The following is a 27,976-nucleotide window of genomic DNA, read 5'->3' on the forward strand; positions in this document are numbered from 1 at the left end:
AAAAAGAGATGTCTTGACAGAAATGATCCTGTCTCTTGTAAGTAACATCTTATAGTCACAAAAAGCTGACTGAGCTATAGATATTGCCAGGTGTAAGTTTATTTTAACTGCAGTATTAATGCATGGGTACATATGGACAGGCAGAGGCACACAGATGAAGCAGCATGTAAAAATACCTACCCATATGCAATTCCTGCTACAGTACACTTCTTAAATTGCATGACGTTGCATGTCAGGGTACCCGTTTTGTCAGAAAATATGTATTTGACCTAAATGAATGATAAAATCCATTATAGATTAACATTCAGCAGTTAGTGACATATCTAGTAGCATTCATAGCTATCAACATATGAAATATTTTCACCTCTTCTGCAATTTTCACATTTTATAGAAAAAAAGCCAACAACAAAACCAATACATAAACATGGCAGATATACAGCCCTCATACCCATTTCCAAAGAAATCAGTCAACGGAGATGTCAGGACACCTAAGGTTCTTCAGTGCCCAGTGGTATACTTAACCATCCCTCATTCTGCATTCTGCTGAAGTGCAAGAAACTAGTGAAGACCAATGACTTTGCCAGTAAAACATTAACCTTCTCACAGAAAGCCATATGGTAAGAAAAGTATATCTATATGCATTTCTAAACCCATCTTTTTGACATGGAAATATCTTCTTAAAGCCGAAATGTTAGTAGAAGAGCAACAGATCAGAAATGCCAAATAACAGGAAAAGAAGAAATACGTTCCTTTCTACCTAGATCTCCTGTTTCCCTAGCATTATAAACCCTTCTGTTCCAGAAACTACTAGGTAAAGCATTTTAAAATTCAAAGCTGAAGTACATGAACCTGTGATATTTTTAAGCTTCGTTTAAACCCAATTTTAAGAAAAAAGTTAATGTATGAAGAAATGAAGTCATCTGTGATGAACGAAAACTTCTGTGAGTCACAGATAAATTTCAACTGATTAAAATTCATTTCTAATTAAAAATAAATCCAAGGATTCTTAATTAGGAATTAGTAGGACTAATAAAGCTATGTATTAGTAAAAATGTTTCTGAGGAATTATGACTTAGCCAAATCAGCAGTTAGAAGAAATCTTCCTCTGTGTCAGGTTTATGCTGCACTTTTTGTTTTGTTTTGTTTTTGTTGTGTATGGGCACAATGAGAAAATGGGAGCTGCAGCTAAGAAAATTCAGCTTTTTTCCCAACACCAAAGTTTTGCCTTTCTTAAAACCTAAAGATCTCTTGGGGGAAATCTTCTCTTCCTTATGTGCAACCCTCATGTACTTCAAAGAAGAAAATTGCTCTTTTTAGCGCAGTCCTTTGGTCTCCCTACAAAAATCTGCTCAAATTAAGAATCTCTCGAAAAAATGAAAGTGTAAATCCCAAGAAGTCTGACTAGCTCCTGATGGTGAAGGAGAATTTGATGAGAAACCTAAGAAATGAAGACAAAAACTACTGAAGTCAAAAGGAAAGAATGTGTCTGGGAATGTGAATAACAAACTAGCTGCAGAGATAGAAAAAACAGACAGTGTAAAATGAAACAGAAGGAAAGCTAAGATTCAACAAAGACTCTTCCCCACTAGAGGAGCTCGTACCCCCCTTTAAAGCCAGGAAAAGAACAAATTTTTCTGCACATACATGTCAAACCCAGCAGGCAAAAGCCCTGTACTCCTCTATGTAAACCAGTCATAGAACATGTTAATCTTCAGCCAGTTTTTCCAAAAGGCACATCTCTTAAGTATTAGGCCCTAGGACTGCTTTGCTATATGGCTAAAACCAAGTTATTATTTATTTGGTTTGGAAAGCCAGAGACAACATTTACATTCCCATGCAATAAAGTAAAGAATTAGTTATTTCTAGGTTAGGAAATGCAAGAACATGCATACTTGTGTTCATAATACAATTCAATTAAATGAGCATGTAATTTATTTTCCACAGCAAGAGTTGCCCATCAACAGTGTACCAGAAAGTTTAGCATGTTTTTAAAGCAAGACTGCAAACACAATTGACTGAAAGAGCAAATACCATGTGCAGTGCTTCTAAAAGCACACCCTGTGTCCCAGACTCGCTTGTAGCAAGTCATACTTCCATAGTATGAACAACATATAAGTGATCTCTTGTGAAAAGTCAAACTGGTTTTACAGTATTCAAAGAGAACTCCAAATCAAAAAGAAGAATTAAGCTCAAATTTCCACGGTTTAATTCAGCCATGAGATCCCATTCCATTCACAGCTTCCAGTCTTTAGTGGCAAGAAAAGAGGACATATATAAACTGTGATTCAACCCTAAGATAGTCACTGTCTCTTCTGAGGAATGCAGAGCATGTGGGAAAAAAAGACATACTGAAGACACATTATCATGAGTGTATATACTGCGACTAAATTTTGTGCCACAGACAGCCTTAATGCTCAAAATTCCTTTGATTTTGTAACTTTATTGATACACTTCAATCTTCTGTGATGACCACATACACCTTGATACAGAGATTGTTCATTTAATTCTGGTTTTAATTTGCTTATATTGCAAAGTATTTTTAAAAATATCTGACAAAAAGAGAATAAAAATAAGCAAATACTAAGGCAAGAATATATTTTTTAAAATAAATCCTCACATGAATAATTTCAATACACAGAGTTAGAACCAGTAATTTTTTTTTCTACCTGTCCAAGTTCTTCATTGAGATTGGAAGTACGAGCCATCGCAGCAGTGTCCGTAGGTTCATAGTGCATGTCTATGTCCTACAGACAAAAAAAGTACATATATTTAGAAATCAGTCTTCCAAAACTTCTTACAAAATATCTAGCACATAAATAGAAAAGTTAAGTATAGAAGAAAAGACCAAACATGAATAGATCTACTTAAGATTGTTTCAAGACGGGAAGCCACAGACACTATCAGATCACTTCCAAGAGTCCCCAGAAGAAATAAGATTTTCTCATGGGAGATTTTGCTCAGATTATTTCTAGTGATCTGTATTACTGAAAAACTGTTGACCCATACATCTAAAATGACTTTGGCAACAAGCAGAAATACTACACTGTGACTCTTAGGGAGAAGTCAGTCTTACCTAATTCTATTGTATGCACAACCAGTCATTTCTAAATAGCAAGATAAATATATCTTGAGATAAAAACATGAAGATAAATCTGCAAGTACACAATAAATGTAAAATACAATTCACATGGTGTGAGTTCTTTTCCTCTTACTTGTTAAATAAACATCAGAGTTTGTTTTCAAATACAGTAAAAGATTAAAATGTCAAATATGGCAACGTAGTGCAACAGATTGCAGATGACCAACTTCTCCATGCAAATGTAATCTACACACAAAGAGAAATATTATTTAGGATAAATGTCCAGAGTCCCAGATTAGGATAAATTAAAGTCAACTAATCCCTCATAAACAGAAACTGGGGCAGGAAGAGAAGTTAAAACTGCCTTTCTGATTTCCTGTATAAACAGTGGCAATCTACGCATTCAAAATGGGTCTTTGCTGAATATCGATTTTAAAATACAGAAAATTAAGGAAGAATTTCATTGCATTCTCCAATTTGTTAAGAGTTTGTTTTACAGCACAAGAAAAATTTAAGAGATTGAAACCAGCTGACTGCTCATAAAAGTATTTAACTTTTAAAATAAAGCATGTGCTTCACCTGCTACTTCACATGCACTCTTATCTATATCTCGGTGACATATCTCACACATACAAATCTATTTCACACATTTGATCAAGGAATCAGACTGAAGTGTTCAGAATGCTACGATAAATATACACTCGGGAAAAAACCCAGAAAAATGGAAGGCATGCTTACATGGCTTTAAGGAAAATAGCTCACTTCCACCTCAAACAGAGTAAAACCTTCATTTCCCCCACTAAATTCATTAAGAAAAAAAAAATTAAAGGATGACAAAATGATCTTTATGTATTTCATAAGTGATAATACTAACAGACACTGCCTTTGCACAATAAACCCCCACTCCATTAAACTATGGTTGTGCTTGAGAAAAAAACAACAAGCAAAATGCCAAAAAACCCGAAAACATGGGGTGAGTCAGGAAAGAAAATCTGAAACTGGACAAAATTCCCCAGCACTGCAAAACACTGTCTTCTGGTCATTCTGAATGAAACTGATACCTGAATATCAATAATGAGAAAGTAAAAAGCACAAGAACATTGTCAGAGACTGATTATAGTTCATGGCTTAAACATTGATGTGTAAAGCTGCACCACCGAAGCCCACCTTGAATGGGCTCCCTGACTAAAACCTTGGACTGTAAGTTAAGCCAGCTAAGAGAACTTGAGATAAGATAAAGTGACACTTTTGTTCAGTCATCTCAGGTCTGGGAAGAAACAGGTAAGGCTGGGAGAGCATCTATGGGAGGGAGGGCCAATCCCAGTAGCTGTCCTGAAAATCATCCCTCGATGGCTTTGGGCTGGGGGAGGCCATAGCTCAAGCTTATCTCCTGCTGCCAGGTTTGCACAGACTCTGCCCCCACCAAGGCCGGAGGGGAAGGAAGGTCTTGGGGGTGTGGTGCAACCTCTGGTCAAACGCAGTGAACATCCATCCTCCCTTACACAAACAGGCTCAGCTCTGAAACAACCCTCCACCACCCCAGGAAAGCCACATCCACAGGACATTCATGTGAGGGGCACCTGAGGGGGTGTTACAATCCCCCAAAGCATTCCCCAGACTCATTCCTGAGGCCTTGCACCAGAGCACTGCACATGATGCACAATGATGCAACTAACCCAGAGCCTTGCCAGACACACTGTCAAATTTGCCCTGGGCATTTCCACCTGGCCCAAACCAGGCTGGTTAACTAAATATTAATCCATTGAATTCTATGCCTTTTGGAGGGGGACCCTCGCCATCAAGAAGACCAGATGGAGAGGACTGACACCACGTCGTTGGGAGCCATGGAGGGGTGATATATTTCTACTTAATCTGTCTCTCGCTCTTCCTGCCCTCCCCCCAACTTTTTCTATTTCCTTCTTTCACGCTCATTTACTGTTAAATAAAATATATCAATTTTTTGGTATCAACATTTAACCTCATTTGGTTTTAATCACGTTTTGGGGAATATGAGAACCTGAAGTTTCTATCTGCAATCCACAGATAGCTCACTTTGCTCCTCTATAATTAGTGGATTAGAACAAACATGCTCCAAAAATCAATCTGGTGCAGATATAAGAGCACTAAATAAAATAACTTATTATTACCTCCTCAGATTCCACTAATAAACAGCATTTATAAAAAGTCTGAAAAGAATGTTACATAGACAAACAATCCATCATTTCACTTACTTGTGAATCCCTCGATTTTAGAAATTAATGCGTATTATAAAAATAATATTTACCCAATTTATGAAATATGCCTGGATAAATTTAACGACTTCAAGGGTAACCAACAAGCTGATTGGAATAAGATTATTGAAGAGAATGATAAAAGTCAAGAAATTCAATCCAAAGTTGCTTGCTCCACCATCTGCCAAAAACCAAAGTAAACAATAAACATTTGAGACTGTACTTAGAAGTATATATACTTATTGTATTCAGAATATTGTATTAACAGCTGATTTTTAAAGTGTTCTAAGAAATTTTGGAGTTAATTACAGTGTCACTGCCTATAGATAAAACCTTCATCAGAGTTAAGGATCTCTATTATAATAGAGGAGTTCAATTTCAGAGACCTTTGCAATCATCTCCAATTTCTGAAGAGCAAACTTACCAGCCATTCCCTCTTTCGCTACATTTTAAGATCAAAATCTGGGAATATCTACATAAGCAACCAAGTTCTAAACTCAAAATATAACAGTTTTATATTTTGAAAGGGGGAAATACATAGTGGAATGCATTTTTTCTCCATCCACACTCACACAATCACATAATCTCCCTCAACAGAGCAAAATACTATGAAAAAGGTAAAGTCACACCCCATGAAAGGAGGAGATGAAATGAGAGAGTTTAATGAAAGTTCTAAACAACTGGAAATGTGAATATTAACATATAAACCAAGCAGTTTTATACTACTTTTTCCTTTAAAGTTTTATGTTTTCCTTTTAAAGGTAACTAGCAGCAGCACCTCAGAGAGGATGCAAATGGGAAAGTCTGTTCTACAGTACAGAAAAAGGGTAAAAGATGGAGCCTGCCTGCCTGTATTCAAGGTATCTCGAAGAAAAAGGGCCTCAGATAGGTTTCCACTGTCTGTCCAATGTGGATTTGGTTATTACTCTAAGATCCAGGAAAGAAGATTTTGGAGACTTTCATTAATATCAATTCCAGCATCATATGAAGTACTAATCTAAAAGACCAGGGAGCTAAAAAATTAAATAACTAGGGGGAAAGGGGGATAAAATGCTTCTTACATATTAAAAGCATCTGGTATCAGAACAAATATGTGCTGAATACAGCCTTAAATGACATACCTTACAAAACCCAACACAATTTCATTTAATCATGGGACATGTATCAGGAAATAAACTGACATGGATAATCAGTTGAAAACACACAAACTGAAGTATCAATGGCCACTATTTCATGAATTCTTTTTTCAGGAATAACAACAATTTATGAACTGCTTCACTACTGTGCTAACCATATAATAGCCACCATATTCTTAAAACTTTTGTATTTCCCAGAAAAGAAAAAAAATGCACAGATGAAGCACAACTAATGCCATTCTTTGATATTACTGAAAATTGTGAATATTCTATGAACTATTTCACTTTTTCTTACCTTGCTAGGAAAACACGAAAGTTAAGTTTCTTAATTAAAAAAAAAAGTTTCTTTCTCAGCATCGAAAAGGGAAGCAAGGTTCATCATAAATACAGACACAGAAATTTTAGGAGTGCCTTCAAATCAGAACTTCAAGATTTTTCTTTTAGAACTTACCAAAACCCCAAAACCCCCCACTCTGCTGACTACATTCAGAAACTTTGTACTCAGGAGCTTTGTTTCAGTTTTGGTGCTGCCTAAGTAAAGATGGCTATAGACCCACCATAAGAAATTCTGAAAACATGAATAATTGACTGCAAAGTATATTCATGAAAACTTCTTTTAAATCTTGTTTCCTCACTGAGGGTCAGACTATGTCAATATGTTGCATGCTGCCGTGAAGGCCTGTGTAACATCACAGTGCCCTGCATCCACCTTACGTACAGCTGCCCAGTATAATCTATTAGATGAGACCTCCCATGCCTCTTTTATCTTCTTTAGGAGAAGTCTATTAAGCTCTGATATTAACTAGTTAAATCCCTACACACTAAAAATTATAAGCCACAGCGTCACTTTCTAAGACAAGCAAGTTTAAAAATTCAGGAAGTCACTGCAGCTTTAAACGCAATCTATCGGAAGCAGTTCAAAAAGGGTTTAGTCTGATGTCTTGGAATCTGACTGTTTATGCCAGTGGAATGCTGACACAGACTTTGGTGAGCTGCAGAGATGTAGTGCCTGAAAGAAGTAGAGGAAAACAAATCATCTCACCCTTCCTGAATTTAGCAAGAGCTAAGATGGCACAGTAAGGCAAATTTTATACTTGCTGTGATATACCTAGCCTAATGACTTTAGCCAACAAACAAAGAAGAGAGACTGACAAAAAACCCACTGTGCAAGGGAAGGCAATCATCGTCCTTTCTAAATATGAAAGGCAACTGAATACTAAAATATTAATATAATATTTTAAATCTTACAGTTTAGATCAAGATACCAGTCTCTTCCCATATGCCTCCGGTTCCATATAGCTGAGCCAATAGAGCAGATCAAAGACATGGCAATAAGGATGCAGAACAAAATCAAAATCTGAATATTTGTAATTCGTTCCACATTAGACATTTTAAGAGGTGGACTTGTTGAATTCTGCAAAAGACAAAAACCAACAGTGGCTATTAAATATTAGATGAGGTAACACGGTTCTTGCTTTTCAAATTACATGTTACTATATCCTTTTCTAAATATTTTCCCAAATATGCCATCATCATAAATGCTCTAAAAATGTTTTACTTAAAGAAAACCCACCCAGCATCTTACAAATCTATGAATTAGAGCTTTAGAATTGTGTCACAAGAAGTTTAAACAATCACACAGAACACTGGTAACACCAACAGTTAACAATAAACATTAAAAACGAAGGTACATACACCTTGTCAGTGCAATAGAAGACAGCTGCTAATACAAACACACTTTTTCAAGTAACTATTTTACAGATTAGAAAAGCAGTAAATATGACATAAATGACCAATCTGAAATTCTTATTTTTCAACAGGTGCATCTCTGTTTTGGTATTTCAAAACACATTAGGCAAAGTAATTTCAGTATCCTCCCTCCTCATTTTGTTTTCTGGCAAGAATGATTACCTTTGCACTTGAAAGAAAGCCCCACAAGAGGACAGTTTTAGGAGCAGACAAAAATAAAAAGATAAACTATGATAATAGAACTTGCTAATAAATAAGTTTTCAAAGCACAAGTCACAAGAGAGAATCAATGAATATGCTTACAAGTAGAAAAACTACTTTGGGACTAAGTGACTAAAAATGACCAGAAATTGCTTTATTTTTATTGCTTTTAATTCATATGAAAGATGCTCTATTATTGACATTTTACTACTATATTGAATCAAGCCATGTTTCTGTACCTGCATAAGTTTTGTGTCATGTCCAGTATAGACAACTATCCCGTGAACCCACTGAGTATTTCTCAACTGAGCTCCTCGTAGAAGAATCTGATCAGATCCCAATGGCACAGTACTAGAAGTAAGAAATTTTACATTTTAAAACAAAACCAATCAATGTCAATGAATAAATGTAATCAGTAGTTGCTAAAGCTAATTTCTCAAAATTTACAGGATTAATACATTAGGAACCTAATTTTCTCAGTTAACTTTTTGGGAGTTTTGACAGAGAAAATTTGACAGATAAAAATCAGGCCAAAAATCTAACTTTGCAAAAATATTACTTACCACCTAATTTTTATTATGGACTACTAATTTCGATATGGTACTACTAACCAAGCATACTGAAACTAAAAATGTCTAATTCTCCTGTGATTTATGATTACCAAGTTTTTTCCTAAATGGTCTCTTACAAAATTGATTTTCAAAAGCAATTTTCAAATGAAGTAATTTTGTGAACTCTGAAGTTAGTCCACTCTTCTAGTGAAATAAACATCCTTATGAAAACACTTATTTAACATTCACAATAATATTTCATGCGGCTTCTTTAAACTGCAAAACCAGGTATATTTTGTTCCGTTATTCTTTTAAAACTGTGTGTAGTAAAGGAGCAACATACCCTCAAAAGACCTTGGAAACATTTAATTGTCTTAAATTCAGACAGCTGTCTTTATACATATAATGTAGGTCAAGTTTTCCTTAAAATACAAAAATATTAGATAATTATTACTCTTTCCCTTGGAAAAACATGCCCTGTTTTGGTACTTTTCTTCCTATAAATACCAGCTAGCAGTTCAGATGTGTCAAAAGTGCTCTAGTGTTTGGAATTTTTACCTAAGACTACTATCTCTACTTTTTTGAAAGCAACACATTATTAAGATCACAAATTAACTGATTTAGGACAGCAACTGTATCTCTGATATATAAAATATAAAGCATGTGAAAAAGCCATTATATTTAGTAACATTTTGGGTAACTCAAAGACTATAGTCAGTCTCAGTGAGTGAGATTCAGGCAATAATTTCTTCTGGACCATCATGTCCTCTCCTCTCACACAAACTTTTAAGATTCAAACACTGCAAGTAGAATTATTGCTCTTTTAAAATTAACAGTGGCAAACAGCTTCTTGGAATCAGTTCTGGAAGAAATTAGGAAAAAAAATTCTGAAAAATATTTGAGCGCTTTTCTATAAAAACCAAACTACTAACAAACACCATTCCACTGCAACTTGGTCCACTAAACTTTCTAGGAAACTAGCACAGAGCATACTGACTGTTTAAGGAATTCTTCTCCCCAGCAATTAAGTATACCTCAGCAACTGAAATCCTGAATGATATTGCCATGGAAAACAATTTCCAGGCACAGGCACTGCATCAAAAGAAGGTATTGGAAGAGAAAACTGAAATGTAAGACATATTTACTGATATATTTAGTAATACTTACTTGTTTTCTAAATCTGAACTGTGCTGCTCATGTATTTCAAATATGTTCATATCATGGCAAAACCAGGAGACTAAATGTCCTTTCAAGTATGAAAGAAACACCTGGGGTTGAATTACTCAGGAATCATTAAGAAGAACTCCTGTTGATATCAAAGGCCGCTTCTGCACTTGTATTTATTTGCACTCCTTGATCAGAATCGTTTTAAAACTTTAGAATCATTTATCAATACAACACAGACATTTCAGTCACAGAATGGATTCCCAATCATTCTAAGAATAAACAGATATTTTCAGTCTATTAACACTAACATGAATGTCACAGAAGATGAAAGAAAAAACTTTCTAGGCTATATGCTAGTCTCCCATAGATAAATTGGAAACTTTTTGAACTGTGGACCTCCTTTGGAATGCCAAAAGGTTCTGTCTCTTTTGCTGTTAAAGGAGAGGAAAGCAGAAGTCAAAATCTTCAACTCTAAACTCTTGTACTCCTTCAAGAGTCAGGTAAGTTCCAAGACTCTTTCTACAACTTCCTGATCTTTCTCTTCATTTTCCCTCTCTAAAACCTGTGGAGAGTATGTAGCAAATTCCCTTCTATTGCAGAATCCACTGACTTTTTTTTCCATCAGGACAGTGGCTCTCAAATGGATAACATTCTTCAACTTGGACAGGACTTTATTCTGAAGAGTGTTTTACTGGGAAGACAATCACAAGAGAATAGGATTCCAGACACTGGGAGTTGTCTCCAGTAGAACTGGTACAGAGACTAACATGAGATGAGAACAGACAGCAAAGCACCCAGGGGCATGGAAAGCCCTGCCAGGTGTCATGTGACTAATTCTCAACATCATGATCACACTTCACTCTAATAAAGCAATGGTGCAATGACTTGACAGAGGCATCAAGTGTCTTATTTCCCAGCCTCAGCCTTCTTAAAGCTGATCCAACTCATCTGATTTCCCTTGTATTTTACATAAGTACTGACTCTCAACAACAGGCTTGGGTTGTTTTCAGTAAGGCATGTTCTCAATGGGGAAAGACGCTTTTAGAATACTTTCCTGGCAGAGCTGCCAAAGGTATATTAAGAACTAGTAATTTCTGAGACACATGTGAAAATATACGCACCAGAATGTTTTTGTTAACAAGTATACTTCACTCTTACCCAAAATTTTAAGAATGTCTTCAGGAAAACACTTACTTTAAGTCTGGACAACTAGAATCTGATGGTGAGGGCACAATGCCCTCACCATTCTCTGAGCCACTGTCCAGTCATAGTTTCATATAAACCAGGCTAAAGAACTTTTCTCCTTTCTCTAGCTAAATATCTTCATCGACTAAAACCAAGCTGACATGCCTCTGTATACTCATCATCATAATAAAGAGCTGCACACTTTGGTCATATGGTTAGCACACTCAAAGCTGAGGGTAGCAAGAAAACTTTTGCCTCTTTTAGTTCACAGATTTAGCCAAAAGGCAAAGTAACTAATGGGTAATGGGTGTTCTGTCTTCTTGAATACTGGGTATCCAAAAGAAAAAAAAGAAAACCTTTTTTTTTTTTTTTTGAGTTGCTCTCCCATGAAAGGAAAAAGAAAAGACTGGAAAAGTCAATGAGATACAACATTTATGACACTCCAATGACTTATATTAAGTGAAAGAAGAGGGAGATATGTTTTCAGTATTCTCTATTGCTTTTGCAAATATGTAAAGATGGTAATGGATAAAGTGTAAATCACAACTGGACCTACATAATCTGGTAGGAAGGTCTAAAGATCTGGACAAATAAGTATGAATTAGATGAATTTGCGCTCCCTCTAATATGGACAGAAAAAGAACATATCACTGATTTTTCAGGTTGAAGGAAGGCCAGGATCCAAAAAGAGTTACTTACCTGCAATTCTTTTTCACTGAAGGTAAATATTATATTAGAGCCACACTTTTGGAACTATCCTACTGCACAAGAACTACAGGCATAATATTCCAAAACAGAATTTCTCAAATAAAAAATTGCCTGACCAGCAGATGGCGTCTTCCTACACATTCTTCAGGCATGACAGCCATCAGAATATTCAATATTTTTTTAAATCAAATTTTTAAAATTAAATTATTAGATTAAAAAGGAAAGTATGTTTTTCCTTATAGCCAGGGAGGAAGAATGAATGTGTGGATCTGTTATAACTATTACCTTCAGAGAAGAATTACAGGTAAATGTTTTTCTCTTCTTAATGACAAGTACAGTGGAATTATAATACATCCACACTCTTGCGACCGAAAACTCCCGGAATGCATCTGTAAGAAACCAGTAAATAAAAAATGGAATATTAAGGGAAAAAAAAAAAAGAGGTATTTAGTAATTAGTTAGTAGTATATGTATCAGTCTAAACCCACAAACATGAACAATATTGGATATGGAGAAAGAAATAACTACTGAATAACTAAGAAATACTGTGAATCTTTGGGAATGAAGGATTCAACAATTCTGGACCTAGCAATAAATCTTCTGGGAACCCACAGAGGACTCTGAATATCAGTATTTGGTAAGCATTTAAGTATTTTAGGAATTTTTTTAAGCAGTTGTACAAGCATGTGTATTGTAAGTGCACATTTTCTATTTTTAAAGGAACATACTTTCAGTACACTAAGGTATTAAACATCTTTCAGCTATGAAATTAGAAGAATTGGTGGTATATAGCAATGGACTCTGTTCCACTTCAGACTTAGACAAAGAGAAGAAAAGAACAATTAAAAAAAAACAGACAAGCAACCATTTCTATCCAGCTTCTGTAACAGATGACGTTTAAGAATTGAGTTACTAGGCACATATTGCAGAACTGTCAGAATGTGATTAGCACTCTCTTCTATTATTAATACCTAATGCTTTCTGAAGGACAACTAGTAAAACAACTCGAGTTGTAGATGTTAGAAGTAAGGTTTTATGCCTCTAGTTTTTCAAGAGTAAAGTCTAGCAGAGAATAAATAGAAAAAGATTTACTATTCATATTTTAACTTCAGTAGTTTAAGATCTCATAGCTATCTACTGTTAGACTGAATCTCCCAAAATTTTGTTCCTTGTATTTACATACCCATGCCCATCCAGTCTGATGTTTCCAACAAAGTCATAGAGATGTCGGTTTGGGCTCTCACATTCAATTCTGCCAGAAAGTTGCATCAAGCTTTCTGTGTCCTTTATGTCTGATGTTAGTGGCAAACCCTGTAAACAAAATTCGTCATGAAATTAAGAAACACTATCCAATAAAAAAATCTATGAATTATGAAACTGATAGTGCAAGATGAGAAAACAATCATCCCAATGGGAGTAAAATGGGCCAGCTACACTTTACTGTCACAACTGAGTGCTACAGTGAAAAAAGTCACCTTGGCATCTGAAAATACCGTGACCAAGACAGGGTCATAATCCATCACAAAGCTCAGCAAGACTGTCCCTGCACAGCGACAGCGCACTCAGTCAAAATCTGCTATTCCCCACCTGAAGGACAATACTGGCCCCATCAGCTGCTTTCTGCAGGGCTTCTGCCTCATCATCTGCTCTCTACAAACAAATCCAATACCCAAACTACTTATGTTTCTACCTACTTTCCCAAAGGAAAAACCTGAAAATAAAGCACAAAGAATGACTGAGGAGTACCACTCATTGCTCCACTTTTATGATGCCAATAATCCATTTTTATTCAAACCACTAAAATTTCAGAGTCTTCTAAAATGTCCATTAATGTAATAAAATGTTTTTATAAGCAATAATAGACAAAAATAGTATCAGCAATATTCTCAAAAGTGAAATACCTACCTGTCGAATTTTTAAGTTTGTCTCACCATCTAAGTTAGATGTTTCAATGTAGCACATGGCCTGTGGTTCACTATTAAGAGAAAAAAAATCCAGAATTTAAAATTATAATGGCAAAATCCATAAACTTCCTGTAATCTTGTAATACTTATTTATGCAAACAGGTTTGTCTTATCAAATCTTCAAACTAGAATAATTTACAGCCAAGTCTATAAAAATTAACAGTACATTTTCAGAGAAGTTTGCCAAAGCCTATTTTCTTAAATGAAAAATTGATAAAAGCACTGTATACAGCAAGTGTTTTATCTTTATGCATGAGATTATGATACAGACACAGCTTAGTGCATCTGTAGTGCTTACTAGAGCAGGCATCAGGAGTTTAAGATACTAAAGTTTCCTTGCAAAAGGTTTTCTTATAAAAGAAGTCTAAATTATGGATAACATAATAAGGTTTTTGAAATATATCCTCCTTCTGCCATTTCAAAAGCTTTGTTAAACTAAAAGTTTTAAGTTCATGCAGAATATTACTACTTGAATGCTTCATCCATTTGACACACACTGAGAAATTACTAATTACTCCAGTCATGTCCCATTTTCTGGGCATAAGGACAGAACACCTACTACTTAGATTTAAGACAGAAAGAAGTTTTGATTTTGAAAAGGATCAAGTAAGTAATAAATCCCCTTAAAACATAAAAGAATAAGGTTTACTCTCTACACGTTAAAGCTTCTAGTGTTTTCCTTCCTTCTAGCATGAAATTTGAGTGTCAAGTGTTTTTAAAATTTCCTTTATTAATGCAACAGTGGCTGCTGATAAGTGACAATTTTAGATTATTTGCAGGATAAGGTTAAGGAGGCAATTCTAACACAATTTTGTGAAGTACAAGCATTAAAATGTGACAAATTATCATAAGGTGCTTTCAGGCTACTGTTTTATTCTTGGCAAACTTTTCTAAAAATATAAATAACTTTAATTTAGCCTGTTTGGATAGCAACACCTGTGTAAGATACTTTCACAATTCCAACATTTTTATTAGTTGACAATAAAAACCAAACAATATTTTTGTAAAGCACTTTTAAAACAAACTAAGGCAGCAAAGACATTTCAAGTGAGACACATGCTTAATTGCAACAACTGTAGCAGATTACCGTGACCTCCAAAGTAAGTTACAGTTAGATCAAGGCAGGCCCATTGATTGGTTAGGGAAAAATAAAGTGTGGTAAGAGTACAGACAATAGCATAAAGCTGACATGTCTAACAAACATGCATTTTGTCACAATACACAAGAACAATGCTGCTTTTACCACCACATGCAGCAGAGATTGTGCAACATCCAAGTTTGTGCAGAGGGTCCTCTACCAGTCCCACCAATGTTAAACTATATTCTTTGCTGAAAATAGTGAGTTGGTAGAAACATGTATATTCATTCCTCTTAAACATATATTTACCCTGGTGTTTAACTGTGTTATTCAATGACCACTTGTTTGATAAAATTTCATGGCGGTAGCATAAAAACCAAGAGGAGTGAAACAACTTTAATTTCTTGGAGTGTTATTGTGTATTTACACTTTAATGATTTGTATCATTTTATCAACTGAACCCTTTCTAATTTTATAAATATGTAGGTTTTGTTGAAGAAAGGTGAATAGCAAAGCAAAGATTATCAACATGGCAGTGTTATTCATATTTGGTATATGAGGACCCACATACACGTATGCTGTGCAACTACTTTATTCTAACCTTGATGACAGACTGATGAGATCAGCTGGGAGATGTTCCCCATTGGTCACTTTCACTACTTCCCCTACTGCCACCTACATATCCCAGTTTGAAATGATTAGAACAGAAAAATAAGTGACAGGGAAAAAAAAACAACAAACAAAACAAAACAAATGAACAAAGACAAAAAGACAGAATTGGAAATTATTATTCAAACAATACATGTTAATTAAAATGTCTGATGACAATTTTTTCAAAATCTATTTTAATCAGGTCAGAAAGAAAAGAGCTAGAACACTTCCATTTTTACTCAAGTCATTTATTTTACTGTAAGGCACAAACTTTAAGCTGCAGAACACACTGACATTTTACTGTAAACATGAAAACCTGTTACGCTTATTTCTCAACTGACCAAGTTTCTAGCCACTCCATATATCAATTAAAAAATTAAAGCCACGATAGATTTTCCACCAACTTTTCTGAAGAGCCAAGTAACAAGTACCTTTTCTATGTACACATGCTGAAATTTACTTTTTATTTTTTTCCAGTTTCATAAATTTCTGTGTACACTGAACTAGCAAGAACCATGCAGAATTAAATCTCAGAGGTTTGCGTCCTTCCATCCTAAGAGATTATAGTTTCCCAAAATAATTAAGATCCTCTTGTTCTCCAGAAACTGCTATTGCTGGTGAAAAGAACCCAGTACTATTAGTTTGAATTAAAACCAGGCCCACAGACTCTCATTGCTTTTGGAACCTAAAATGTAACTGGGCATCAGTGAACACCTGAAAGCAAAATTGATGAGAGTCTTCCTGAGGAATACATGGCCACATGGAGATGAGAGATGGAGGACAGCATATGCCAGTATGCAGGCAGAATTAGAGGTCATGTAGTAGTACAGGGTTCTCTCCAGGAAGGAAGGCTGAGACAGGATCCTAGTAGTGTAACTAGGGAAGAAGTTTTAGCTGGAAGAAATGCCTGAACTGGGCCTAGAAAAGCAATCACGATTCAAAGAGTCCACATTGCAAACTTGATCCTAGAAGAAAACCTGACAGGAAAATTCAGTGTAAGTAATGGTCAAAGTTGGACACACATAGTGTGTTCTAATAAGGGCACTGAAGAGGGGCTAAAGAAAGTGGAAACAGTCCTGACCAAGTCCAGTAGCAGCTAACTAGTATTTCCACTGTCAACTCATGACATAAGATTCCTTCAGGGGGTACAAGGATTGCAAAGTAGGCTTTTCAGGAAGTTGGTACTTTCCTGTGTGTAAACCACAACTGTGGTACAAGTGTCCTCCAAATTCGAAAGGGCAAAACCGCGAAGACACCTAGGCATAGACTCAGATTTAGGGGATTACTCAGGAAGATTATGAAGAAGCTGCTCTGAGAGGATGTACTCTGTTCCACCTGCAAGACACTGTAGTTAGCATGACAGAAACTATTATCAGGCCAATAGAACTAGTGTCCTTGCTGCAAGGTATATTGCCTACAAAGATCTTGGTGGAGAAGCACCATTAAAATTTATAAATGCTTCTCAAAGTACAGATGTAAAAGGTTTACAGAGGACACTCGATACAAGCTAAGTTATGACTAACATTAGCACTGAAGACAGACTGTGGGGAAAATTTACAATATTACCTGGCAACTACCTTACACTTGATAATAATTTAATAGAAGTGTTTTAGAAACAGCTATACTTAATTTTGAGATAAAATGGAAGACAGAGAAACAGTGTTCTAGTCTATACCACAGTCTGTCAACAGAAACGTATAGAATCCTAACTTTATTAACTGTAGGCATGAGTGGATTAATTAACTTCAGTGGGGTCATAAAGGGTTTTTACCTAAATCATAGTCATACACATAACATTTCTGCTTGTGCCAGAAAAAAAAATTACAGTACATTCACATTTAAATAATATTCATTGAAAAGGATTCTTAGAATATGTTGTCTGTTGACCTGATCAAATAGATGTTGAAAAACATGCATCTTCCACTTAAGATGTGGATTTCTTAAATAAAACTGTCCAAGGAAATGATGATAAACAACCTTTGATTGTCCATGTAAAAAGGGTCACAGCATGACATGCTAAAAATTAAGTCTTGCTTTCAACTGATGAAATTATTCATAATATATGTATATTAGATAATAAAGTGAATGTTCAGACAGTGCTAATTTGATGATTCACGTATTGTGTTCACTTTTTTCCTGATTCAATTATCAAACTGGAGACTATATAATTTAAAAACTATTTCTGTTCCCTGTAATATATCCATTTTGATTTACTTATGGGATGAAATTTGTTGGGTACATACCAAAAAGCCAACATGGTTAAATATGGCAGTTGAGGTCCAATTTTTAGACAGAGAATCAGCCATTTTTGTATTATATCCAGCAACAAAATAACATACTACATTTTTCTTAGGGATAAATTGAATGCCAGTGTAATTCCAAAACTGCAATTGTCACAGTTTAAAAAAAAAATTGCCTGAAATGATAAATGACCAAATGAACAAAAGACTACACTTCAGAACAGCAGCACTTTTGTTTATTCTTTATTTCCTTGGAGCAATCACAAATAAATAAATAAATGCAGGGTAGAGAAACCAGCCTCTACACTCTAAGCATCAGTGGGCATCTCTACCTTGATGAGAGCAGTACAGTGTCAGCAGGTATATACTCTTTGCCTTTTATTATAACTATATCTCCAACATCTACCTGAAAGAAAACTGGGAATTGGTTAATGGTCTCAAACAAAATGTATTATCTCCTTGTTTTAAGCACAGTAAATATTTACCTGCTGAAGTTGTTAGCAAAACTGTTAGAAACTCACACACTTAGAGAAGTTAGATTGTACAACTGGAGTTCCGTCAAAAGTTATTGTAATTCTTTGGAAATCTAATCTTTAATAAGCCTAATTAGCCAAATAAGCCTAATCTTTAATAGCCTTCTTCTCTATGCAGTTCTTTAATTTTGCTGGTTTTGTAAAATACTTTACTGAAAGACTGAAGTTAGTTAAAGAAGAAATTAATATCACCTAAGAGCATGGTTTTCTTGCATCACACTATATCCTTGCTTCTTCAAAGGTATAAGCCAGTCATCTAAACCTTGCCTCCAAATTACGGTGGGTCAAATTTTCTTCAAGTTTTCAGGTATGGAAATCACTAAAACTAAGTGACTAGATGGTAGCATAACATTTAGTTCTTGAAAGATACCTTTAAGACTCCCTTCCTAATCACTGCATAAAAGTCTTTAAAGTTCTCATGATTTAAAACAATGAAGTTCAACAAAACCACAAAGTAACTAGTTTCCATAAAGAAGTTTCTGCCTTGGCAAACCAAATAATACTAAGGAAGTGAGTCATTTTGCCACAGCCATCATATTATTCAGCTTATTCCCACTGAACTTAAAGTCCACCAGTTTGGACTCATGCCATCAAAACTGACTTGACTTCAAAGTATGTTTTCAGAGACAAATATCAACAAACAAAAAATAAAATACAAGAGATTATACATTTCCCATAATACCAGCTATTTTTTATCATTAACAATTACTTTGAGAAATAAAAAAAATATTAAATACACATTACCCTCTAAAAGTAACCAGTAAAGACACACACCTTTTCCCAGTGGACAATCTCCCATGCACCGTTTCGTAGTACTAAAAAAAAAAAGAAAAAAAAAAATTTTCCAGTCATACAATCTAACTGCACTTTACAGGTATGTGCTAGATTCCTTATGAAAAGCCATATAGAAACATCTCATTTACATAATATTTTGCAGCATGCCTTGTTTCTGTGAATTCAGATCAAGCATTTCAAATATATAGCACATATTCTTTATAACAGTTTTTGTACCATTGAATCTTATTACAAAGTCAGTCAGAACCTTTTACAGGGCTTGAGAATCAAATAAATCTGATATAGATTTTCTGATAATGTATTTTCCAAAATAAATCAGTAACTGGAATAGAAAGTTGCAAAGTTAGAAAGTTATGAAATTATTGGGGGGGGAGGGGGGTAGGCAAGAGGCATATATTCAAGGTTCATAAAAAGTGCCAGGAGGCTCAGAGTTTATCTATTCTGCTGTTACTGGCATATCAGAGAACTTTAGGATCACTACTGTCTCCTCCTCCACAAATATACTGAAAGTATCCCATGCTATTTAGAGTAGTATTGAGTATAGATTTTCCCTGGTAGTAGCAATTAATATTAATATAATTAATATTGCAACCACATTCCACTATTCTAGTTTTAAGTGTTACTATTATGATACAAAAAACATGCCTTGTTGCCAGTTAATTGCCTAGATTGTGTTTTCAGAGAATAATAAAGGTAACTTTTTTCTAGCCCCAGTTACTGAAGCTGGATGTGCAAAAAGAAAAAGAAAACATATTGCTATGTATCAATACTCAGATAACTTTAAGAGATTGTTCCCCTTCACTGTGTCTTCCAGCTTTCATGGCACCAACCAGATGAAAGAACTGATGAGAATTAAAAATACACCTTGCATCAATCCAGACAACTAAGTTTCACAAATAGTTACAGTACAATAACTGTCAGTGGAGTTCTGCAGGTCTGAAATGTAAGTACGTCCCCAGATGTGGCCAGGGGCTTCGTAAGAAGGGGCTTCTGGCTGTAGAGGGAAGGTCCCGTCCTGCCATCACCCCATGCCAAGGTGTGTGCCCTCGCTGCTTTATGCATGCTGCCTCCAGGGTTTGCTGCACCTTTTGATGAGCCAGTTTAACCCACTACATGGAAGGACACTATCATTTTTCCTTTCTGGATTTGTTTCTGGCTGGTTTAACTGGTTAAAATCAGCTCACAAACAGATGAGTCAGACTCACGAAAACATGCTGAGCCACCTGAAATCTCAAGAGTACTCTCACCCTAGCATGATCCGGTAAGCTTTTAAACACAATTAACATACACTAACATTCAGGTAAATCCATTTTCACACAAGAAAAAAAAGAAGTGGTGTTGCTATGCATCTTTTATGTAATGGTTAGAGAACTTGCACCATAAAGCCTTCTGCAGCCCGACTTTCGCATTTGTATCTCCCACTTTTCAGCTGTCTCTAACATAATTTTCAAAAGCATGTTCCATCTGCCCTACAGAAGGCTACTTCACCACATTGCAGAAATGCAGATTTCATCCTGTCAGAACGTCTGATGGTGTCCTGCTGTGTTGTATAGGTATTCAGCCTGAGGCAACAAAAATCATCCCCAATGCAGCCTAATACATCCAAATCCTCTGCAAAAGCTTTTTTATAGTAATAGAAGTTTAGAAAGTTAGTCACCTAAGATTAACTGAGATACAGATCATCATTAAGGAACAGAAAGTTGAACGGGGACCCGTAGACAGGATCTACACATGCACATGTCATTTCACTAACAATTTTGTGTGTTTAAAGGGCAACCAAAGGTGTATATACAACATACTATGCACATCGCTGCTTTTCAGGGTCACAGAACTGCTGAACACATGAAAGTAAAGTAAGAGAGTGCCATACTGATTAACTTCTAAGTTATTGATTTGACAATAGATTTTATTTGACAATACATTTAAAAATTGCTTAGTCAGGATGCTAGGATCAATGCTGCACTTATGTGAATCCTGCATTAGTTTAAGAAATGTGTTTCTCAGTGCTAGCAATATTTATCCTCATCACACATTTAACTTCCAAGATACTCTTCTGCATGCATGGAACATTCGGCAATCTTAGGAACAGTTACCAAAGACCCAGATGAGAGGTAACCAAGAAGAAGAGTCAGAGAAGAGAGTAAAACAAGCCTTTTATTAAAACTTTGTACACTCTAGACAAAAAGAAAAATTGAAAAGGCCTTTTAAGATTTCACTGCCACCAAAACTGTTTGTAATCTCAAAAGCTATGAGTGGCTGATGAAAGAATTTTGGATGTCGACATTAAACTTTCCTTTGTTTTTTATGTATCTGTTTCTCCAGGCCTGGCCTCTGGAGATTTCTATTTCCTGTGCTTTCAGTCAATAGTTTTGTCTCCCTATCCTAATCTCTCCATACCTGCTACTGAACAGTAGTTTCTACATGCTCAATAGTTTCCTAAGTTATCTTGCCCTCCAATCCTCCATAAATTTTACAGTTAAGATTTACATACAATTTATGTAGGCTTTAAAATTTAGGTTTCCAGTATTTAGCAGTGCTACACAATTGTTTATCTTTAACCAATGACTACATTTCTCCCCAAAAAATTAAGGTTATTTTCATTATATATTTAAAAGGATTCCATGTAAGATTTGTCTCTGTGGTATTTTTCATACTTTCTGCAATCAAATTCACATGACACTCATTCCTCCTCCTGTTTATAAAAACAGGTCTATTTGCATCAAGAGAGGTCTACCTCAGAACAAATAACACGAAAAACTGAAGAGCAGCAAAGCAGGAACCTAAACTCCTGACTTCCTACCTGATAAATGTGTTTAGGACATACTAATATCTCCCTCACTTTTTGAGCTAAAATAATCCTGATTTAATACTACTTTTCTTTATCAAAATCTATTAAAAAAATCACATGCCAGTGTTTTGGTTAGGGTACATTGGCTAAATATCTCATCACCTCTAATCAAACTGTGACATTGATTTCATGAAAAAAACCCAACAAATGAAACCCAAAAGAACTCCATTAGTCTTTATCCACAGTTTTGAACCAGCACAGGAAGAAAGTTCTATTTTTTGATGCTTCCTTCCTATTGCTGGCTGAAGAAAATTATATGTGTACTCAGAAATGCAGATTTTTAATTATAATGTAGGCCCATTAAATATACAGGTGATTATGATCTTTTAACAGTGACATCATCACCTGTGCTAAATGAGTAAATGTTCAAGTTTCTTAGGAACCTCAAAACCTTAATCTAGAACATACTCTATTTTGTGGGGCTAATGTAATTGCAAATTATTATTTCAACTGTTTACATTACAAACTTTGAAGTAATCTGAACATGCAATTTGCCACTCAACTACATGTCAGCAGTTCAAATTATATAACGACCATGTGCAAAAATGCAAACCCCCACAAAAAAGGTTAAAAAAATTTCCTACCTTGAGTTTGTTTCTTGTTCACCGCATTATCAGCTTTATGCCTTTTCTAAATTAAAAATGAAGAGTGGTTAAAAGATTTCTGTTGGTAAGATAAAGCTTTCATATTTCTAATAAAAACCACCTCTATTAGCCCCTCCCTCTCATCTACTCAGTAAACCAACAAAATGTTTTAACAGGACTATTAATTACTTGGGTAGTTATGAACACCAGGAAAGTCACACCAAGTTCCAGGCTAATTGTGTTGCACTACAATATCCTGTCCTGTGGGCAATCTCTATCTAGACAAGTTCCTTATGTAAAGAACTGGTAGATGATTCTACCAGAGCAAAGATCATGGAACAATTCTTCATCTAAGTGTCTCATACAGACATCTGACGTCAGGCAATGACTGTGTAAACATGTGTTTACATGACTCCACTTCTACAAAGCTGCCTGCAGACTTCAACAACCCTAACAAACAGACAAAAAGTCGACAGCACATCCCTCCAAACAGGCCATGATGCCCCTCAGTTTTAATACAGCCGTGAGAAATCTTTCCACAGTAATCCTTTGATACAACTATTAACAACCAGCATTTTCAAGGTATGACCAAACTCAGATACGAAAAGCTTAGGAGAGTACTAGTTTAAACACACTATTTGGGACTCATGAACTCAGTTCTTCCTGAGCAGGAATATGTTTTAGAAAATTAATTTAAATAGAATTAAATGGTTAGGTACACTTTTTAAACAGACATTCAGATTTCACGCCTTTGTGATACAAACAAAATTAGAAGCCTTCTTGTAAAATGAAAGAAAAGTAAGTCAAGCTACTTGAGTGATTTATTGCCAATAAAATGTTGATATGATTCTGAGCTAGCAGCTCTTAAAAGGCCATCTTATAATTTTACAAAATTGACATATTATTTTTACCAGATTTTCACAGATTACCAGCAGATTCTCCTTTCAAAAAGATGGCTGACTGCACAGATAAATAACTCCTGCTCAAATGGAAAGCGTAACTTGACCAAAGCAATCTCTATTTGCCCACAGGGTGAATGTCCTCCATTTTGAAATGTTAATGTCCAGTGTTTTCTGAGGTATGATGGGTGAAAATCGTTGAAAAAAACAGCTGACAATCTAGCATTGCATGTCACCAATCTTGCTAGCACTTTTAAGCATATATGGAAAACACATGCTGCTCATGAATAATATCTTCTGCTAATGTCTTTCTCTTATTGGTATTTCATTCCAGAAAAAGAAACATTTGGTTCTTGAGCTGAAAGTATTATTTTGATAAGTACATTTATTGATATCAATATACAAGGTTCCCATCCAAAAGCTTTAATATTAGATGAAGATTATCATTCCTGGAAATCCCAGGTATCTCACTGTGTAAAAAAACTGAGATATAACGAAAATTAACGGTTAAGGGAAAACACTTCGAATATTCTACTAGGCAGAAGGTGGTCAGCTTTCTCATCAAAAGCCAGTACAGCTGTACTGGTTTCAGGTATCTCTGTAGCATTTGGTAATGAGAACTTTATTTAGCTGATATATGCAAAACCCACTATACCTGATCCCTGTCTTTCTCCCCTGCCACACCAAACTGTACACTTCAAGTTACAAAGAGCAAATGGTAGAAATAAATAACAAAAGAAAAGTGACGAGATGAGATACTTTAAAAAGGACACTTTGTACAGTAGCAGCAGCCTCAGTTTTATATTTGCCTAGACTCTGACAGATGGTGTAAGTCCGTAAGCATTAACTGCAGAATGGTTAAAAATATCCGAAAGAACATGAATTGATTTTACAGCTTTTTTTCAAAAGGGGTTTTGTTTATGTAAAGAGAAAGCAACAAAGGCATTTAAGGAGAAACTGACTGTAAGGCAGCAAAAACTGGAAACGCCAAATAGAAGAAAAATATTTAATAGAAACCTCATTGTGTCTTGCAGGACCACTCAACTCTGTGACCCAGGAGCTTCGTACAATCTAGGGGGCCCGTATCTTGCCTACCATCCATTGACTGAAGTAACTGAGAAGAAAGCTGAGTTGACTGTATCAATAATGGCAGCATGTGACCAACCACCCTCCATTCCAAACCTCCTTTGCAGCTCAGCACTCTTCCTCTTGGCCACTTTCTGCATATACATTGTAATTCTGCTCAAACACCATAAATCTGATGTTCCCAGGGAGCTTACTATTTGTGTGCAAGGAAAGACTACACTACCTGCAACCCTTTCCAAAACTCAAGAGAAGAGCCCACAAACAGGAACACTTTTCCTCTAGTGGAGAAAAGGCACTCTGCTGTATCATGACATATCTAATGTCCTGTCCTTCTTATAACACAGCTGCAGAACTAAAATAGAACAAAAGCAGATGAAGAAATTCTCAGCATCTAGAGTGATTTGGTAAATAATTAAGATTAATTTAATTCCTTAGATACAAAAGACATAAATTAAAAGACTCAATTCTTTTAAGTAAGTTAGAGAGATAGGTTTCTGTCATATACTTTTAGTTAAAGAGAGGGCAGGAAGGTACTTGGAAAACCCCAACATCTTTTGTATGAAGTGAAACAGAGACTGAAATTCCTTTCTGTCCCCTTAAAATAAAATAAGTCAGAACGGACACTTCTGTGTTGACAATGTCGCAGCTCTTTTGAAGTTTTCTTTCAACACAAGAAGAAAGCAAAACAACCACTACCACAGACAGTGAAGGAAAGAGCCTAGGAAAGCCTGGCAGAGGTAGAGGCACCTGCCTAACAAGGACCAATTCTATTTGTGTTCCTGGCCATCAGGAGTCAGCAGATCACTAAGATATGAAATGCTAACAGTAAATTGCACTGGACTGGAGCAACAGGAAAAACTGAAAAGGCCTATTTCCCTTGCTGTCTACAAAACCATGAAAAGTCACAAGAGCGAAACGAAGGATTTTATGCATGTGACGTTAGAAATAAAGAGGTAAATCAAATGCTTGGACCTGGATTTGACAACTGGGAAACACTTTCATAACATTATAAATGAAAAATACGATAACTATTTACAAAACACTGTTATTAAATACTTACAATATCCTCTATTATCTCCTTCACCGCAGCTACAGCTAAAATAAATAAAAGAGGAACCAATGTTGTGTAGCGGCCTGTTGGTGACACATCTGGTATTTGCTATTAAAAAAAAAAGGAGAGAAAAATATTTTGCATTGCTGGTTGAAAACATTTAATACAAGAAACAGTACTCTCTGTGCAAATAAAGACAAGTGAATTCACTTTTTAGACATGGTGTTTATTATTTCCAAGAGAGGTTTATAGGCTTGTAGTGGTTTGGTCCAAAATACTCATTACTGTTTATCTTCTGTGAGATAAGAATTAGGAGAAATGCAAAACAGGCACAAAACTTGAAAGAATATAAAGAAGTTTATTAACAGACCTAAGAGAGGAAAAAAAAAAATTATACCACCTTCAGAACTCTCCTCCTCCCCCCACCTTCCTCCCTTCTCCCACTGACAATGTTCAAAGACAACCCTTAAGATGTTCAGTCTGTTTACCACTTCCATAATAACCTTGTTCAGTCCATATAGAAAGAGAAGTCTCTTCTTGCTCATGCTATGAAAACATTATCACACCGAGACAGCCGCCGACTTCCAAATATTGTTCAGTCCATTTAGGAAGAGGAGTCTCTCTGCCTGCGTGTGCGTCCTTTCCCCCGACTTGCAGCTTTTCCCGTAACTGCTTTCGAGGGTCCACTCTTGAAGTGTTTTGGGGTACAATTTTAAGGTCGAGCCGTTCAGAAACAAAAACAGAGGCCTTTCTCCTTCCCTGGGAGCAAAGGGTCTTCATCATCTTCATCTTTAGGACTAACTCTGGGAACATCTCTAGGAACTGAGGTTTTCTCCTTTCCCATTTGGAGCAAAAGTCCTCATCTGGTTCATCTCTAGGGACTGAGGTTTTCTCCTTTCCTGTTTGGAGCAAAAGTCCTCATCTGGTTCATCTCTCCCTGTCCAAACTTCTCATGAAATTACAGCTGCGTCAGCATCTGCCTATCTCAGCGCAGGTGCTTTTGCTCACGAGTTGAACACTCCACCCCCCATATCTTCATGAAATTACAACAGGATACTCTGATATATCATAGCTTCACAACAGACTTTCAGCTTTAAGCATCTCCTCTCTCTCTTCCCTCCGGTTTTCAGCTCTTCACAGCAATAAAAGGGTTAATCTCACCTCGGCCTTGCAGCTTTGCAGCTGGAATGTTGAATGTTTCTTATCGCAGTGGAGAGGGGGGAGAGCCGAGCCGCTCCGGCTGCCCACGGCAAGGCAGTGGGGGGGTTCCATGGCTGGAACAGGTCCATGGCTTCAGGATGGCCGTGGCCGGGCCCGGCCTGGCCCAAGCAGGGCCTGGCCGGGCCCGCTGGCCCCCACACGGGGCCCGCAACCACCTGTCCCAGCGCCGGAAACGAGAGAGAGCTTGGAGGGGGAGTTTGCCTATTCTTAAATGTGGATCACAGAGGTGATCACAACTTTAAGTGGCTTAGAGACTTGTCCATATTCAAACTGGCCAGCTGATAGGTTCTTTCAGTTCCCAGAGGAAACTGTAAGCACCCCTTAGCAAGGACGTCCCTTCCGGGACTATGCTTGCTAACCCATGACAAGGCTTTAATTCAAAAGCAGCTGATAAAATTAAAGAACATTTGCATTTTAAGCAGTGTAGTGTTCAGTGGTACTTTTTCCAGAGGTTTTAGTGTTTGCAGAATATTCACCTTCCTTTTCTGTGTTTACAATTGAATTAAAATACATATTTATAAAATGTAGCTAAACTTTCCAGTTTAGATTTTTGTTAGAGTGTACACTAGTCCAAGGAATTTTTGCTTTTTTACAGTTTTAATCTCTTAAGAGATATTTTTAATCATATTAGATATTAATTGACAAATTTCAAATAGCTGCTTTCTGCCAGACTAATGTAAAAAACCCCATTTTTGCTAACCAGGTATGAGCACAGGTGACACAAGCAAACATGTACGTAAAGTAGATTGTGAGAAAATGCAGCTGCTTATGTGATATACATGGATGGTTATCCATAATTATCTTTGTATTGATAGAATTCTTAATGGCAACACTGATAGTTGAAAAGATTGCTGCCTTAACAGACTTACTATGGGTAATGCAGTGCAATGACAATAACAGCTCTGCAAGAAAATGGTACACTAACTAGTGGTGCCTCAATGTGGTTAAAAGAGACCCTCAATTTATCATAAAATGTTTTGAAAAACAGCCAAGATTACTTATGAATTATATACATTTCT

At 36.0% G+C, this 27,976-nt stretch overlaps 1 protein-coding gene across 5 annotated transcripts in view; it reads right to left on the reverse strand.

Moving 5' to 3' along the window:
• ATP8A1 (ATPase phospholipid transporting 8A1) overlaps positions 1–27,976 on the reverse strand; it is a 108,480-nt gene that overhangs the window by 69,544 nt on the left and 10,960 nt on the right. For 2 of the 5 annotated variants that reach the window (XM_032108991.1, XM_032108990.1), the window contains exons 4-14: positions 25,746–25,844; positions 22,701–22,746; positions 19,248–19,288; positions 18,273–18,346; positions 13,913–13,982; positions 13,191–13,318; positions 8,636–8,747; positions 7,695–7,860; positions 5,364–5,491; positions 2,667–2,744; positions 181–269 (exon numbers count right to left, since the gene is read on the reverse strand). In XM_032108991.1, coding sequence (XP_031964882.1) covers positions 181–269; positions 2,667–2,744; positions 5,364–5,491; positions 7,695–7,860; positions 8,636–8,747; positions 13,191–13,318; positions 13,913–13,982; positions 18,273–18,346; positions 19,248–19,288; positions 22,701–22,746; positions 25,746–25,844 — 1,031 coding nt within the window. Of the gene's footprint in view, positions 1–180; positions 270–2,666; positions 2,745–5,363; positions 5,492–7,694; positions 7,861–8,635; positions 8,748–13,190; positions 13,319–13,912; positions 13,983–15,650; positions 15,725–18,272; positions 18,347–19,247; positions 19,289–22,700; positions 22,747–25,745; positions 25,845–27,976 lie in introns of those variants that run through there. The other 3 variants (XM_032108988.1, XM_032108992.1, XM_032108993.1) reach the window with 3 other exon arrangements.

This window comes from Corvus moneduloides, chromosome 5 (assembly GCF_009650955.1).
Source record: "Corvus moneduloides isolate bCorMon1 chromosome 5, bCorMon1.pri, whole genome shotgun sequence".
Taxonomy (NCBI): Eukaryota; Metazoa; Chordata; class Aves; order Passeriformes; family Corvidae; genus Corvus; species Corvus moneduloides.